Below are 13,377 nucleotides of genomic sequence, written 5' to 3' on the forward strand. Positions count from 1 at the left end.
AGCTCTACTTTCCACTGGAAGTCTCAGGAGTGCTTGGTACTTTCATCTCAGAGTGTTCACACACTTGTTTTAATGTGCTTTATGGAAATGGTGAAACTCAGCAAGTACAGTTGGTGTAGAAAAACATCTGCACTAACTATTCACACACATTTGCATCTTTAAATAGACTTTTAGGCCTTGTAGCCGATTTTCAGCAAATTTTTTTGGTTGCGAGTGCTAGAGCTTTCTTAGAGTCAGTGAGTGCGAAGTGACTGGTTCCAAAAATTAAAAATTTACATGGACATGTTAAGTGCATCACATTGAAACTCAGAATACTTGCCATAACACAAAAAAGGCATTTACAGTAAGTAGCACTTAGTGAGTGCTGAAGGAAGAAAAAAGGTCGATACAGAAAATATATTTTAAAACTCCATAAACACTGTCGAGTACCTCGAGCCCTATTCTGCCCTCAGATAGATGTGTGCCACTCCTGGGGACTTGTCTGTGTGCTTCTGACTTTGGTCCAGAGTATTTTAAAACAGCTTGTTATAACATTAAAGATCAGTATTTCTAATGTTGACATAGCGCAGTGTGTAGGTGTCTGTAGATTTATATACAGGCAGCTGTGTGCAGAGTAGCAGCAAACTGTATTTTCTGTGAGAGTGATGGGCAAAAAGGGGTTTGAAGTCTTTTACCCTGACAGCAGGTCAAACTTTACCCCCAACACAGAGCTGGCTCTGTGCTAAGTGCCCCTGGGAAAGCAGGAGTGGAGTCTGCATCCTGAGCCTCTGGTTTGCTGCAGGGACCTTCTGTGCAACTCCCGTCACAGCTTTGAGGGCCCAGGTCTGCTCATATTATGCCTGTGCACACGGAGGAGCCTCAGCATGGGTCACTAAGTTGCGTTTCACTGTTTTGTGGGATAAGCTCTTAATGGTTACACCTTAATTTTAGGGGGCAGAATCCTTGTGGGGAAGGGTGCGTAGACAGCAGGACAGGCATTGCCATCACTCATGTCCTGCTGTAGCAGTAGTTACCCTTGGTCCAGGTTTCCTGATGATTGCTGTCCCCATATACATTCCTAGACAGCCCCTGAGCTCACCTGGCACATTAAGTCCTTCACACACAATGTTCCTAGTGTTCAGGTTGGAGTCTGCACAGCAAAAGTCACTGCAGCGAAACATTACCCTTGATGCAGAAGGACAGTTTCAAAAGTCCTTCTGTGGGTCACTGAGAGCCAGTAGGCTTGGCTTTGGAGTCCTTTGTGTGAGCACAGCCCAGGGGCCCTCCTTCCCAAGTGAGGTGTCTGGCCACCAGTGCCCCTTTCACGATGGTTCTCCCCCACCCCACCATGCCGGGGGGGGGGGGGGCTGGGAAAGCATGTTGGCCACATTGGTAAGCTCAGACTCAGGAAAATCCTGTAGTACTCCAAGGTGTGGAATTCCCCTTGTCTTGCTGGTTATTCTGTAGCTCTGAGAGTTGGAAAGATTTTCACATTTCATGTTGAAAGGACACAAGTCAGACTTGTAAGTGGTTTGCTCTTCTCTGTTTTGCACAAAGAGAATTGCTCAGTAGAATCATTATGGGGCTCAGATTAAAAAATGCAGTGGCAAACCGACACATATTTGTGTTTGCTGGTTGCAAAGTAAGAACCATCTCTGTGCTGTAGTTACACTATTCCCCCCTCTGCTTTCCTTACCTTTGTATGAAAGCTGAGGAGAAACCCCCAAGCAAACAAGGAGAATTGGATGGAGCTGCCATTGCTTATGCTGTGGTCACACTCCAGGCTTGATCCTGACCCTGCCAGCCCGACAGCCTGCTGAGATCCACAAGCCAGGGGGAATAGTTGTACAGTAGGTAAAACCAGGCAGGCAATGCCACAAAAAGGAAGTGATTTACTACTCTGTCAGTGATGGTACACTATTTATAACACTTCCTATATATTCCTCTAAACATTTATACAATAATATATCATTTCTCTATAGGATATACATTTTAATACTGAATTTGGTTACAAAATATGTTGCCTAGGCAGTCACAGACTATTTTTCTTCACTCGGTTGCTTGACATAAATTCCTGTTTATCTGCCAGTAGTGGTTGTGTGTCAGAAATATATTGGATTTTTAAAGGACAAAAGGTTTTCCTACTTAAAATACCTAGCTGAAAAGATGCATTTAAAATAAATTCTAGATCTGTAGAAAATGTTAACATATTTTTCTGTATATGTTTGTTCTATTGTTTTGTCCATTTCCAGCTTTAGAGTCAAACCTGGCAATTCAAAAGGGCAGTACACAGATTTACGTTAAAAGTCTCCTATGAATATTGCAATCATTAGTGTACCAACTTAAAAACTCACCTGACTGGTTTTATTTAGGATGTATGACAATGAGGAACTTTGCTTCAGTACATTGGGAACCATTTTAAACAGATGACAGTACTTTTGCTGCAAGGGAGGATTTTTATTTTTCAATTTTTATCTTATAAAAACAAACAGCTTTGTTTTCAGTTCAAAAACATGACACTCAGGCCAGGGTTTGGTTTTGTTATTTAAATATATGCACTGTTAGCGCAGATTTGTATGTAGGTAATTACGGATATATATGTTATGTGTGTGTGCAAAAGGTGTGTGTAAGTTGTGAAACCCTCTTCTCCAAGATGTAAACAAGAGGATAAAAACCCGTGCAGTTTCCAACTTATCCTGAAAAGCATTGTGTCAATGGGCAGGCATCCAGCAATGGTGTTTGGTTGTTTTCTCAGAGTTAGATGGTTGCCATCTGGCATTGATAGTGAGATGGCGTTGTCATCAGTTTCTAGATGCAGGAAAGGAATGAATCCTCATCTGTTTCCTGTGGATAAGCAAGAGGTTGATAATCTAGTAAAATCTCTTTACCTTAAAGAAAGCAGGCTTGGAATTTGTTTATATAATATAGGCCAGCTCTAACTTTTATGCTGGTGTAGTAAATGTCTTGACAGAAGGATGAAGATGTTAAGAAATTTAGTGCTTTGCAAGAATACTTTCAAAAATATTTATTTTTGAGGGGTTTATCCTATCTTTTTCTGTACTCTTACTGTAGTCAGTTTTATTTTCAAAAGGAAAAAAACCCCAAGCATGACCTCTGGAACTGGAAGAATTATTTGATGTAGAGTGGTCTTTCAAGCATGCGTTTAATATTTTTAAAGAAGTTTTAGGTTAATAGAAGTGTGATCACTGTAGTATTTTAATCTACATTTAAAAGAAAAGGTGCAAAAACTGTACAGCACATCTGTTGAAAAAAACAGTTGCTACTTGACCTCTCTAGAGATGAGGTAATGCCATGGATAACTAGTCAGTTTATTATCTGGCTAGCATTTCTGTTTCGTCTTTTCCTTGTTACTCATAAATCTTTCAGCTTTTACCATAAACATTTATCATTTTTCCTGTTTCCATTTTTTTACAAGTTGCTTTGTCTGTGATCACCTCACAGTACAGGTTCTGCTGGACTGAGGAAGTTAAGCTGGCTGAGGCCTTTGCAAAAAGGAAGAAATGGTGGGCAACCTCTTGAACTTAAAAAGGGGAAAAATGCTGTTCACAGCTGACCCTTGTGACACTTCCTCATTTTCCTTTATCCTGGCTGTTGGTTTGTTAGTTTGTTTTGAACATTTAATGATCCAGCTGCCAGCTTTCGGTAACTGAATTGTATCATTATTGGAGAAATCTGGTTGCATTTTATTAGAGAAAGCATCACTGTTTATACTGTTTCCCTGTTCCTCCCCTGTAATTTTTCCTATCATTGTTTAGAATAACACCCAAGTCTCTCTCAGTAATAGCCCTTAAAAGATTTCTGTGTTCAGAATCAACTTCAAGGGAAAAAAACCCCTACAAACCTGTGGCAAAGCAGGGGGAATATTTTCATTAAATATTAGGCATGTGGGTTGACTGTATTAATTTTAAATCATTCCTGTAATATTTTCTCCACTCCTTTGACTCTTCAGATGCTCACATAATATGCAAATAATTTTACAATGGATACAAAAGAAACATTAAATATATTAAAATCTGCATTTTAATCAAGTTGTCAATGTATAATACATATCCTGCAACTGAGAAAGAATGATAAAAAAGCAATAAAAAGTTAATATAGGCACAGAACCATTTAATAATTTTTAATGTTTTACAGTATAATAATAAATGTGGTCTTGAAACTATTGGATACCAGTGTAAGAAATATTCTAGTCCAAGTTTAGTATGTTTTAGCTTTAGTTTTAGGAGTAGCAGACCTGTGTTGTTCATATGTATTTTCTGTCTCCTTGGAACTGTTGAGATTAAGCTTGTGGGTGTGTTTCTTTCTCATTTCAGACGGAGTGGATGTTGAGGATGACCCCTCTTGCTCATGGCCAGCATCATCACCTTCTAGCAAGGACCAGACTTCCCCGAGCCATGGAGAAGGCTGTGATTTTGGTGAAGAGGAAGGAGGCCCAGGGTTGCCCTATCCATGCCAGTTCTGTGACAAATCGTTCAGCCGCCTCAGCTACTTAAAGCACCACGAGCAAAGTCACAGCGACAAGCTCCCTTTCAAATGCACATACTGCAGTCGTCTCTTCAAACACAAACGGAGCAGGGACCGCCACATAAAGCTTCACACAGGAGACAAGAAGTATCACTGCAGTGAGTGTGACGCCGCGTTCTCAAGGAGTGATCATCTTAAAATTCACTTAAAGACTCATACGTCCAACAAGCCATATAAGTGTGCCATTTGTAGACGTGGATTCCTGTCATCTAGTTCGCTGCATGGACACATGCAGGTTCACGAGAGGAACAAAGATGGCTCTCAGTCGGCTTCCCGGATGGAGGACTGGAAAATGAAAGACACTCAGAAATGCAGTCAGTGCGAAGAAGGCTTTGATTTTCCTGAAGATCTTCAGAAACACATTGCGGAATGTCACCCTGAGTGTTCCCCTAATGAAGACCGATCTGCTCTTCAGTGTGTTTACTGTCATGAACTCTTTGTAGAGGAAACATCCCTGGTAAATCACATGGAGCAGGCTCATAATGGTGAGAAGAAGAATGCATGCAGCATTTGCTCTGAGAACTTTCATACTGTGGAGGAGCTCTACAGTCACATGGACAGTCACCAGCAGCCAGAGTCATGCAACCACAGCAACAGCCCATCTCTGGTAACTGTGGGGTACACCTCAGTCTCTAGCACTACTCCAGATTCGAATCTCTCAGTGGATAGTTCAACAATGGTGGAAACAGCTCCTCCTATACCAAAAGGTCGTGGGAGAAAGCGGGCAGCTCAGCAAGTGCCAGATATTACTGGTCCTTCGAGTAAACAGGCAAAAGTTACCTATAGCTGCATTTATTGCAACAAACAGTTATTTTCCAGCCTTGCAGTTTTGCAGATTCACCTGAAAACTATGCATTTAGATAAACCTGAACAAGCTCATATCTGTCAGTATTGTTTGGAGGTATTGCCATCTCTCTACAATCTGAATGAACATCTTAAGCAAGTCCATGAAGCTCCGGATCCAGCACTGATTGTTTCTACCATGCCTGCCATGGTGTACCAGTGCAACTTCTGCTCTGAAGTGTTCAATGACCTCAACACTCTCCAGGAACACATCCGATGTTCTCATGGATTTGCCAACCCTGCTGCTAAGGACAGTAATGCATTCTTTTGTCCCCATTGCTACATGGGATTTCTTACAGATTCTTCTCTGGAAGAGCATATTAGACAAGTCCATTGTGATCTTAGCAGTTCCCGTTTTGGTTCCCCTGTGCTTGGAACCCCAAAAGATCCAGTGGTGGAAGTGTATTCTTGTTCTTATTGTACAAATTCTCCAATATTTAATAGTGTTCTTAAACTGAACAAACATATCAAGGAGAATCATAAGAACATTCCTTTGGCGCTGAATTACATCCACAATGGGAAAAAGTCCAGAGCCATGAGTCCATTATCTCCTGTAACCATTGAGCAGACCTCTTTAAAGATGATGCAGGCAGTTGGAGGTGCTCCTCCTCGTCCTGCAGGGGAATATATTTGTAATCAGTGTGGTGCTAAGTATACTTCCTTGGATGGTTTTCAGACTCATTTGAAAACACATCTTGACACTGTCCTGCCAAAACTGACCTGCCCTCAATGCAACAAGGAATTTCCAAATCAGGAGTCTCTGCTGAAGCATGTTACCATTCATTTCATGATCACCTCAACCTACTACATCTGCGAAAGTTGTGACAAGCAGTTCACTTCTGTGGATGACTTGCAGAAACACCTACTGGACATGCATACATTCGTGTTCTTCCGCTGTACCTTGTGCCAAGAGGTTTTTGACTCCAAAGTCTCCATTCAGTTACACTTGGCTGTGAAGCACAGCAATGAAAAGAAGGTATACAGATGTACATCTTGCAACTGGGATTTCCGCAATGAGACTGACCTACAGCTTCACGTGAAACACAACCACCTGGAGAACCAAGGCAAAATACACAAGTGCATCTTCTGTGGCGAGTCCTTTGGTACAGAGGTGGAGCTGCAGTGTCACATCACTACACACAGCAAGAAGTACAACTGCAAGTTCTGCAGCAAAGCTTTCCATGCTATCATCTTGCTGGAAAAGCACTTAAGAGAAAAGCATTGTGTTTTTGAAACGAAAACTCCAAACTGTGGAACGAATGGGGCATCTGAGCAGGCTCAGAAAGAGGAAGTGGAACTCCAGACCTTGTTGACAAATAGCCAGGAGTCCCATAACAGCCACGATGGCAGCGAAGAAGATGTGGACACATCTGAGCCTATGTATGGCTGTGACATTTGCGGAGCAGCTTACACCATGGAGACTCTCTTGCAAAATCACCAGCTTCGAGACCACAATATTCGACCTGGAGAAAGCGCTATAGTGAAGAAAAAGGCTGAACTCATTAAAGGGAATTACAAGTGTAATGTGTGTTCTCGAACATTCTTCTCTGAAAATGGGCTTCGAGAACACATGCAGACACACCTGGGACCAGTGAAACACTATATGTGCCCAATCTGTGGTGAGCGGTTTCCGTCTCTTCTGACTCTTACTGAACATAAGGTCACACATAGTAAGAGCCTGGACACTGGAAACTGCAGGATTTGCAAGATGCCCCTCCAAAGTGAGGAGGAATTTTTAGAGCATTGCCAAATGCACCCTGACTTGAGGAACTCCTTGACAGGGTTCCGCTGTGTGGTGTGCATGCAGACAGTGACCTCTACGCTGGAACTGAAAATCCACGGCACGTTCCATATGCAGAAAACTGGAAACGGTTCTGCCGTGCAGTCCACGGGACGTGCACAGCACCTCCAGAAACTGTACAAGTGCGCGTCTTGCCTAAAGGAATTCCGTTCAAAACAGGATTTAGTGAAACTTGACATCAATGGTCTGCCATATGGTCTGTGTGCTAGCTGTGTTAATCTCAGTAAAAGTGGTAGTCCAAGTGTCAACATCCCTTCAAGCAGTAACAGACAAGGCATGGGCCAAAATGAGAACTTGAGTTCCATTGAGAACAAAAGCAAGGCAGGGGGACTGAAGACTCGATGTTCTAGTTGCAATGTTAAGTTTGAATCAGAAAATGAACTCCAAAACCATATTCAGTCAATCCACAGAGAGCTTGTTCCAGACAGCAACAGTACACAGCTGAAAACACCACAAGTATCTCCAATGCCTAGAATCAGCCCCTCCCAAACTGAAGAGGTAACCCTTTTTTTCTTTGCTCTTGACGCCTTCCATCATGTTGGAAAAAAATCCCCCTTTTTTCAAACTGTCTTGTCACTTGTCATGAAATGCCTAGGCTGATCCATGTTATATTTCCATCCATAGCCATTAGCTAGTAATTACTTTCTTCTTGATATGCCTTACATCTTGGATTGAATTTTGTGGAATAGGACTAATTCCAGTCTCCCTAGGATATTGTCTTCTGTATCACTGAGGAGACCTATCTTCATGCCAGCACAACTGAGATCTGGAATCTTATCCTAGCTCCCATATGTATTGGAATCCCCAGCTAGGAGTTGTGCTTACGGCAGAGAGCATTAATGGCAGAGGAGAAGACACAGTGAGCCAAAATGCTGGCATAAGGGGTGGATTTTTAAAATATTATTTGTGAGCAACAAATTGAGGGTATTTTTGTTAATTGTGTTGTAGACATTCATTTTTCTCCTCTTGTTGCATATTTTGATTAAGTAGAAGTGCAACACTAGCCTAAGGTAAATTGGGAAATCAGTCCTTTGGATGCAGTTTCTTGTTGTTTTTCTTTCCATTCCTGATGAACAACATTTTGATGCCACTGAAACACCTAGTGCCTGGTGATTGAAATCCCATTCATGCAGCATAACTTAGAAAGTAAATAGCAAGTTATTGAAAGATGTCATCTGCTTCCTCGGGCACCAGTGCCCAAGTAATAACACCTGTACATGGGGAGGTAGGGGGGTCATGTACTGAGGGAAGGGAATCTGATTCAGGGGGGTCATGTACTGAGGGAAGGGAATCTGATTCATCTTCAGAAGTGTTATCATTAGAATGACTTAGAGTTAATATTTTAGGCATGGTGTCTTGAGTAATGACCTCTTTTAGTTCAGGAGGCCTAAAAAACCAGCACAAACAAATTATAAGAAAGAATAGCTTTTGTTTCAAGAAAGCTTTTGGCCTGTAATGATACAAGCACAGTGCAACCCATTGCTGTGAACTTGCATGGATACCCTGTGGCTAGGGAGCTGCTGCTCTTCCATCACCTTCCTCACTCCCTGTTTGCGAGTCCATCTGTTGGGAAAGAAATCTCTCAGCATGGCATCCAGCAGTCTTGTGCAAATTGGAGGGCAGGAGGGAGGCAGAGAGGGAAGAGGGAGGATGCATAAGGATATGTGGGCCAAGAGGTAAGTATTTGTGGAGCTATTGAGAACATAGCTGAAGATAGGCTGGGAGAAGGGCACTGAGGTAGCACAGAGCCTGGAGTGCCACAAACAGGGAATTGGAGCTGAGAGGCAAGGATGAAGCACCAGGCAGGATGCACTCTATGCTTTCATGACTTTTCAGCTGCAGTTTGTGCACTGGACAGTGGTGGGGAATGCCTGGGGAATGGGATATGGTATGGAATTTATGGAAGGTTGGTAGACTGAGAACTTGAGGTCTAAGCAAAATCTTTTTAAAAAAGAGGGAAAAGGAATGGCTCCTGTTAGCTGTGGTTCAGGCTATAGATGATTCCACTGCTGCTGAGTAGGAACTACAGGATTACCAGCTGCATGTTTTTGATAGATTCAGAGTCATCGTGGTTTCTGTTTCTGTCATCTTGCACCAAGTGACTACATGAAACTCCTCTTCCCAGTCATGTTGGAAGACAATTCCTGCTACCTCAAGCAGAATCAGAATTGTGTGTTAAGACAGGTACCATGCTAAAATGTTACCAATTTGTCTTTCTCTTGCTTGTCATCTAGACAAAAAGAGATTTGAGGGTCCTTTGTGGTGATATAAGATCAATTACCTTCAGTGTCATCAGTGAATCTTCTTGTACTTGGATCAGGTATAACCAGAGTTCTTAGTTCTTCTGATTGGCATCATGTTCCTCTTCCTACTGCTTTTGATTTTTCTCTTTAAAATGTAATTAAGTTGAAAGAGCTTTCTAAACTACAGCATGATTTGTGAATAGCGTCTACCTCCTTCAAATCACCATTTGCCCCCTGCCCCCATTCTGAGGATGTAAACTGAATTTTCAATATCTGTGGTTCTAGTCTCCACGTAGTAATGTAGACTTTCAGATTCTTTTCTCATGGGAAGCACAAAGCTATCAAGTTCCTGATAGAGCATTAGTACTTCTGGAAACAATAAATGTCTATTTGTAGAATCCTGAAAGATAATTTATTTTTCTAGCAGATACTACTGGTTTAAAATTGTAGTGATGCCAAGCATTGTAGCAAAGAGAATCAAAATTGAGAGTGATAATACACAAATGTTTAACACTATAGATTGCATGCCCAGGCTGAGGGGAATGAAAACATAAGCATATAACACAAAGAATTTCTAAAATTTGTTATTAGTCACTGGCTTTGCTACTCTACTGGAAGGGTTTTTCTTCAACTGAATGCGTTGTTGAAAATGGCTACTTAAACATGCAGTTTGGGGAAAACTTTCAACAAAATTCGTAATTTTAAGGAGTGAAAGTTTCATTTGCATTGTTAAGAGTCATGTGGATTGAGATTTCAACTTATATACAAAGAACATTTCATTCCTAAGGCAAGAAATATACTGAGACCAGTTGTCAGACTGTTAGTAGTGCTGAATACCCTTTGTTACTCAGTAATAAATTACAATGGTAAGAATACTAGGAAATACCTTTTTAGGATAAAAGATAACTCTGAAAGTGTCACTTGTAGCTTCTTTACCAAATATTCACATGGTTGAACTAGAAAACTTCCCTCTTTAGTCTGTACTCAGTAACATAACAGGGTGTAATTGCCTTAACACAGTATAATGTCATCAGCTGGGCTATCACCCGCTGAGCTCACCCTACTTGCTAAGTGAAAAATGTTGACCCGAATAATGTTCCCTGAAAGTTACCTTTTGGTTGGGATGGGAAATGATGGGCAGTGCTCATTATCAGTTAGAACAACTCAGGAAGCAGGTCAGAAATCATTAAGCCCATTGCACTGCTGAATCTAGTACCAGTAAACTATCACACAGACTTGCACAGACAGATTATGGATAGCTAGCTATTGAAAGGGCTCTAAAATTGGTAAATCCGTAACTTAGTCTTTGAGCTAAATGAGATGATGGATTCAGGTTGTAGATTTCTTGTAAAGATCTTGAATCATTGCAAGCAAACTTTTAGGCTAGGGTGATAACCTTCTTAGTGATAGTTAATGTCTAAAAGTGGAGAACAAGGTCTGATATGCTAGTGAATTGGCAATTAGACCTTTTTCTGTCACTCATTTGCTTTGCTGACACGGACAAATCTGCTTGAACATCTCTGCTTCGTTTTCCTTGTCCAGAATATCAGATTGGTAATTCCTGAAAAATGTGTTACCATGCTTAATTCCAGTATATTTTTTGTAAAACACTTGGAAGATGAAAATAAGTGCTCAAGAAAAACTGTGTGGCCTTGCTTCTCTTATTCCACTTTAATATGCTGTCGTACACCTAATGAGAGAAGTTCTAACTCAGCAGAAGATGTGCCCTCACTTCTTAAGCTTCAAGACTTCTGTACTTGCAGAATCACACCAGTATAACTATACAATAAGTTATATTGTTCATTTCTCAGCTGGCAGGGGAGGAGGAAATGGACTCTAGCTTACACCAAAAGTTTGCTGGTAAAACCTAAATTATGCTAGTGTATCCATATGTGCACTCAGTTTGGGGTCCTGTTGGTAACTTCCAGAGTAGAAGCATAATTACTTCTGTAAGGAGCTGAAGTTATGTATCACTTTGTTCCATGAATGTGAAGCTTATGTGAATACTGTATTACCTGTGGCAATGCAGACAGTCCTTCATTAATAATACAAGAATGCTCTGGGTTATCTGGTCCTGAGGAGAGAATGAGCAGTGTGAGTACACGGCCAAATTACTGCAGGAATAAAGATACTTATTTAGGTGTGGCAGAAGATTTGCAGAAACTCACTATAGCAGGGAGTATCAAAAGTGCTGGGCAAAGGAGAGAGCTGGCAACTGTCACACCAGCTGGAGAACAGAACAAGTGAATTCGGGGCTGCTCTTATGTCCTGTTGCGATTGTGCAGAGCTGTATGCCAGGGTGGGCATGTCACAGGAGGGGACACTGGGCACATCACAGCACTGTTCTAGAAGGAACCATGAAAGTGCAGGCTGACAATGAGCTTGTGGAGATGGGATCACAAAATTCAGATGCTGTGGAGAGCTGGTGGCTTCTTGCAACTCAACTTCTCCGACCTCAGATGAATCCAGAAATGGTGTCACCCTGGGATAAAGAATGGAGCTCAGGTAGGTGCACTGTTTTATCATGACATTTTTTACTCCTTCTTTATTCATGGGCCCTGAATCTACCTTTATTCTCTTACTATTCCTCCCCTTTTCTCAAAACACTGCCAGACTCACAAAGATAGAAAACAGGAACTGCCTTTTGAAGTAGCTGGTGTATTTCAACAGCATGCACTGGCAGTCAGAGGCGGAAAGAAGAGAGAAAAGACTGTGAGCAACCCAGAAATGTTCCCAGATGCATGCTTTTGGCAGGGCAAGCAATAGCATTTTAGCAATATAAATCACTGTGCTTTTAACTGAAAAAATGCACTGAAATCAATACTCATGCATTTAATTGAAATACATAAAGAAATTAAAATAATCCTCCTCATCAGCAATCCAAGCTGATCGTTCTGACTACAGGATTTTTATGAATAAGCACATAAACTTGTAATGTAAACATAAGTAGTGCCTTGGGTTTCCTGTCAGTGAATCCAGGCCCAGAACAAGTGATTTTCATGCTGTATTTTGGATCCAGGGACAGAAAAAGGTAAAGAAGCTTTGTTGCTGGCACAAAGATTTGGCTTTGAAATAGTTTGTGGAACTAATCTGTGGCAAACATATTTTCTGCTTCTGGAGTTTCAGATTGAGCTCATTAAAAATGCCATTTTTGTCTTCTTGCATCATTTTAACATTGCTTTCAGGAAAATATTATTTAAAATGTGACTATAAATATGTATGTATATTTAGGAAGGGCTAACCTGTTTTTCTGGCCACAGTAGGCCACTTCCACTTTACACCATGCTTTAATATCTGGTAGCACCACTGCCAAGAAGTGGCTGACAAGATCTAGGCTTAAGCATTTACCTTCTCTTTGTCTTTACACTTTCAATAGTGAGCTAACAGACAGAGTCCTCTCTGAACTTAATAAGGATGGTATTATTATCCTTTTGCTGTAAATCCTACCAAAGCTAAGCATCAAACACCACCTTACACACACCACGAATTCAGTCTGTGAAAGGAAGGCCATGTGTTGGCTGGGAGCTGCTGAGCAGAAGCAAGAGAGATAATTATAGTGAGTTTTCTTATTTTCCTGTCCACTGGTCATTAAAATCTAATGCTGTTTGTCTGTCTTGTTATTCATCAGAGGCTTCAGATGGGGAATTTGGAGAGGCACCTTCTTCACACCTGTGGAAAACTTTGCATGAGAGGATGAAAGGACAGCATGTTCTCCAAAGTTTTAAAGAGCACCAAACCAAGATTTCCATGAAACGATGCAGTGCAGCAGGGAATGCCTGCTTGATGAAACACAAAAGAAATGGAAAGGGACACAGGAATGTGGATGAAGACCTTAAACATCTCTAGAGAGGGCAAATGTAGATTCAACAAAGCTTTATGAGACAAAACATCCTGAGATGTATGCTCCAACAGGTCAGCTGTGCAGCCCACTGTCCTCATGGGGCTTTCCCCATACTTGTATTTGTT

At 41.3% G+C, this 13,377-nt stretch overlaps 1 protein-coding gene across 1 annotated transcript in view; it reads left to right on the forward strand.

Annotated features, from left to right (window-relative positions):
• ZNF521 (zinc finger protein 521) overlaps positions 1 to 13,377 on the forward strand; it is a 226,448-nt gene that overhangs the window by 83,912 nt on the left and 129,159 nt on the right. The window contains exon 5 of the mRNA XM_009077235.1: positions 4,314 to 7,666. Coding sequence (XP_009075483.1) covers positions 4,314 to 7,666 — 3,353 coding nt within the window. The remainder of the gene's footprint in view (positions 1 to 4,313; positions 7,667 to 13,377) is intronic.

This window comes from Acanthisitta chloris, unplaced genomic scaffold (assembly GCF_000695815.1).
Source record: "Acanthisitta chloris isolate BGI_N310 unplaced genomic scaffold, ASM69581v1 scaffold34166, whole genome shotgun sequence".
Classification (NCBI taxonomy): domain Eukaryota; kingdom Metazoa; phylum Chordata; class Aves; order Passeriformes; family Acanthisittidae; genus Acanthisitta; species Acanthisitta chloris.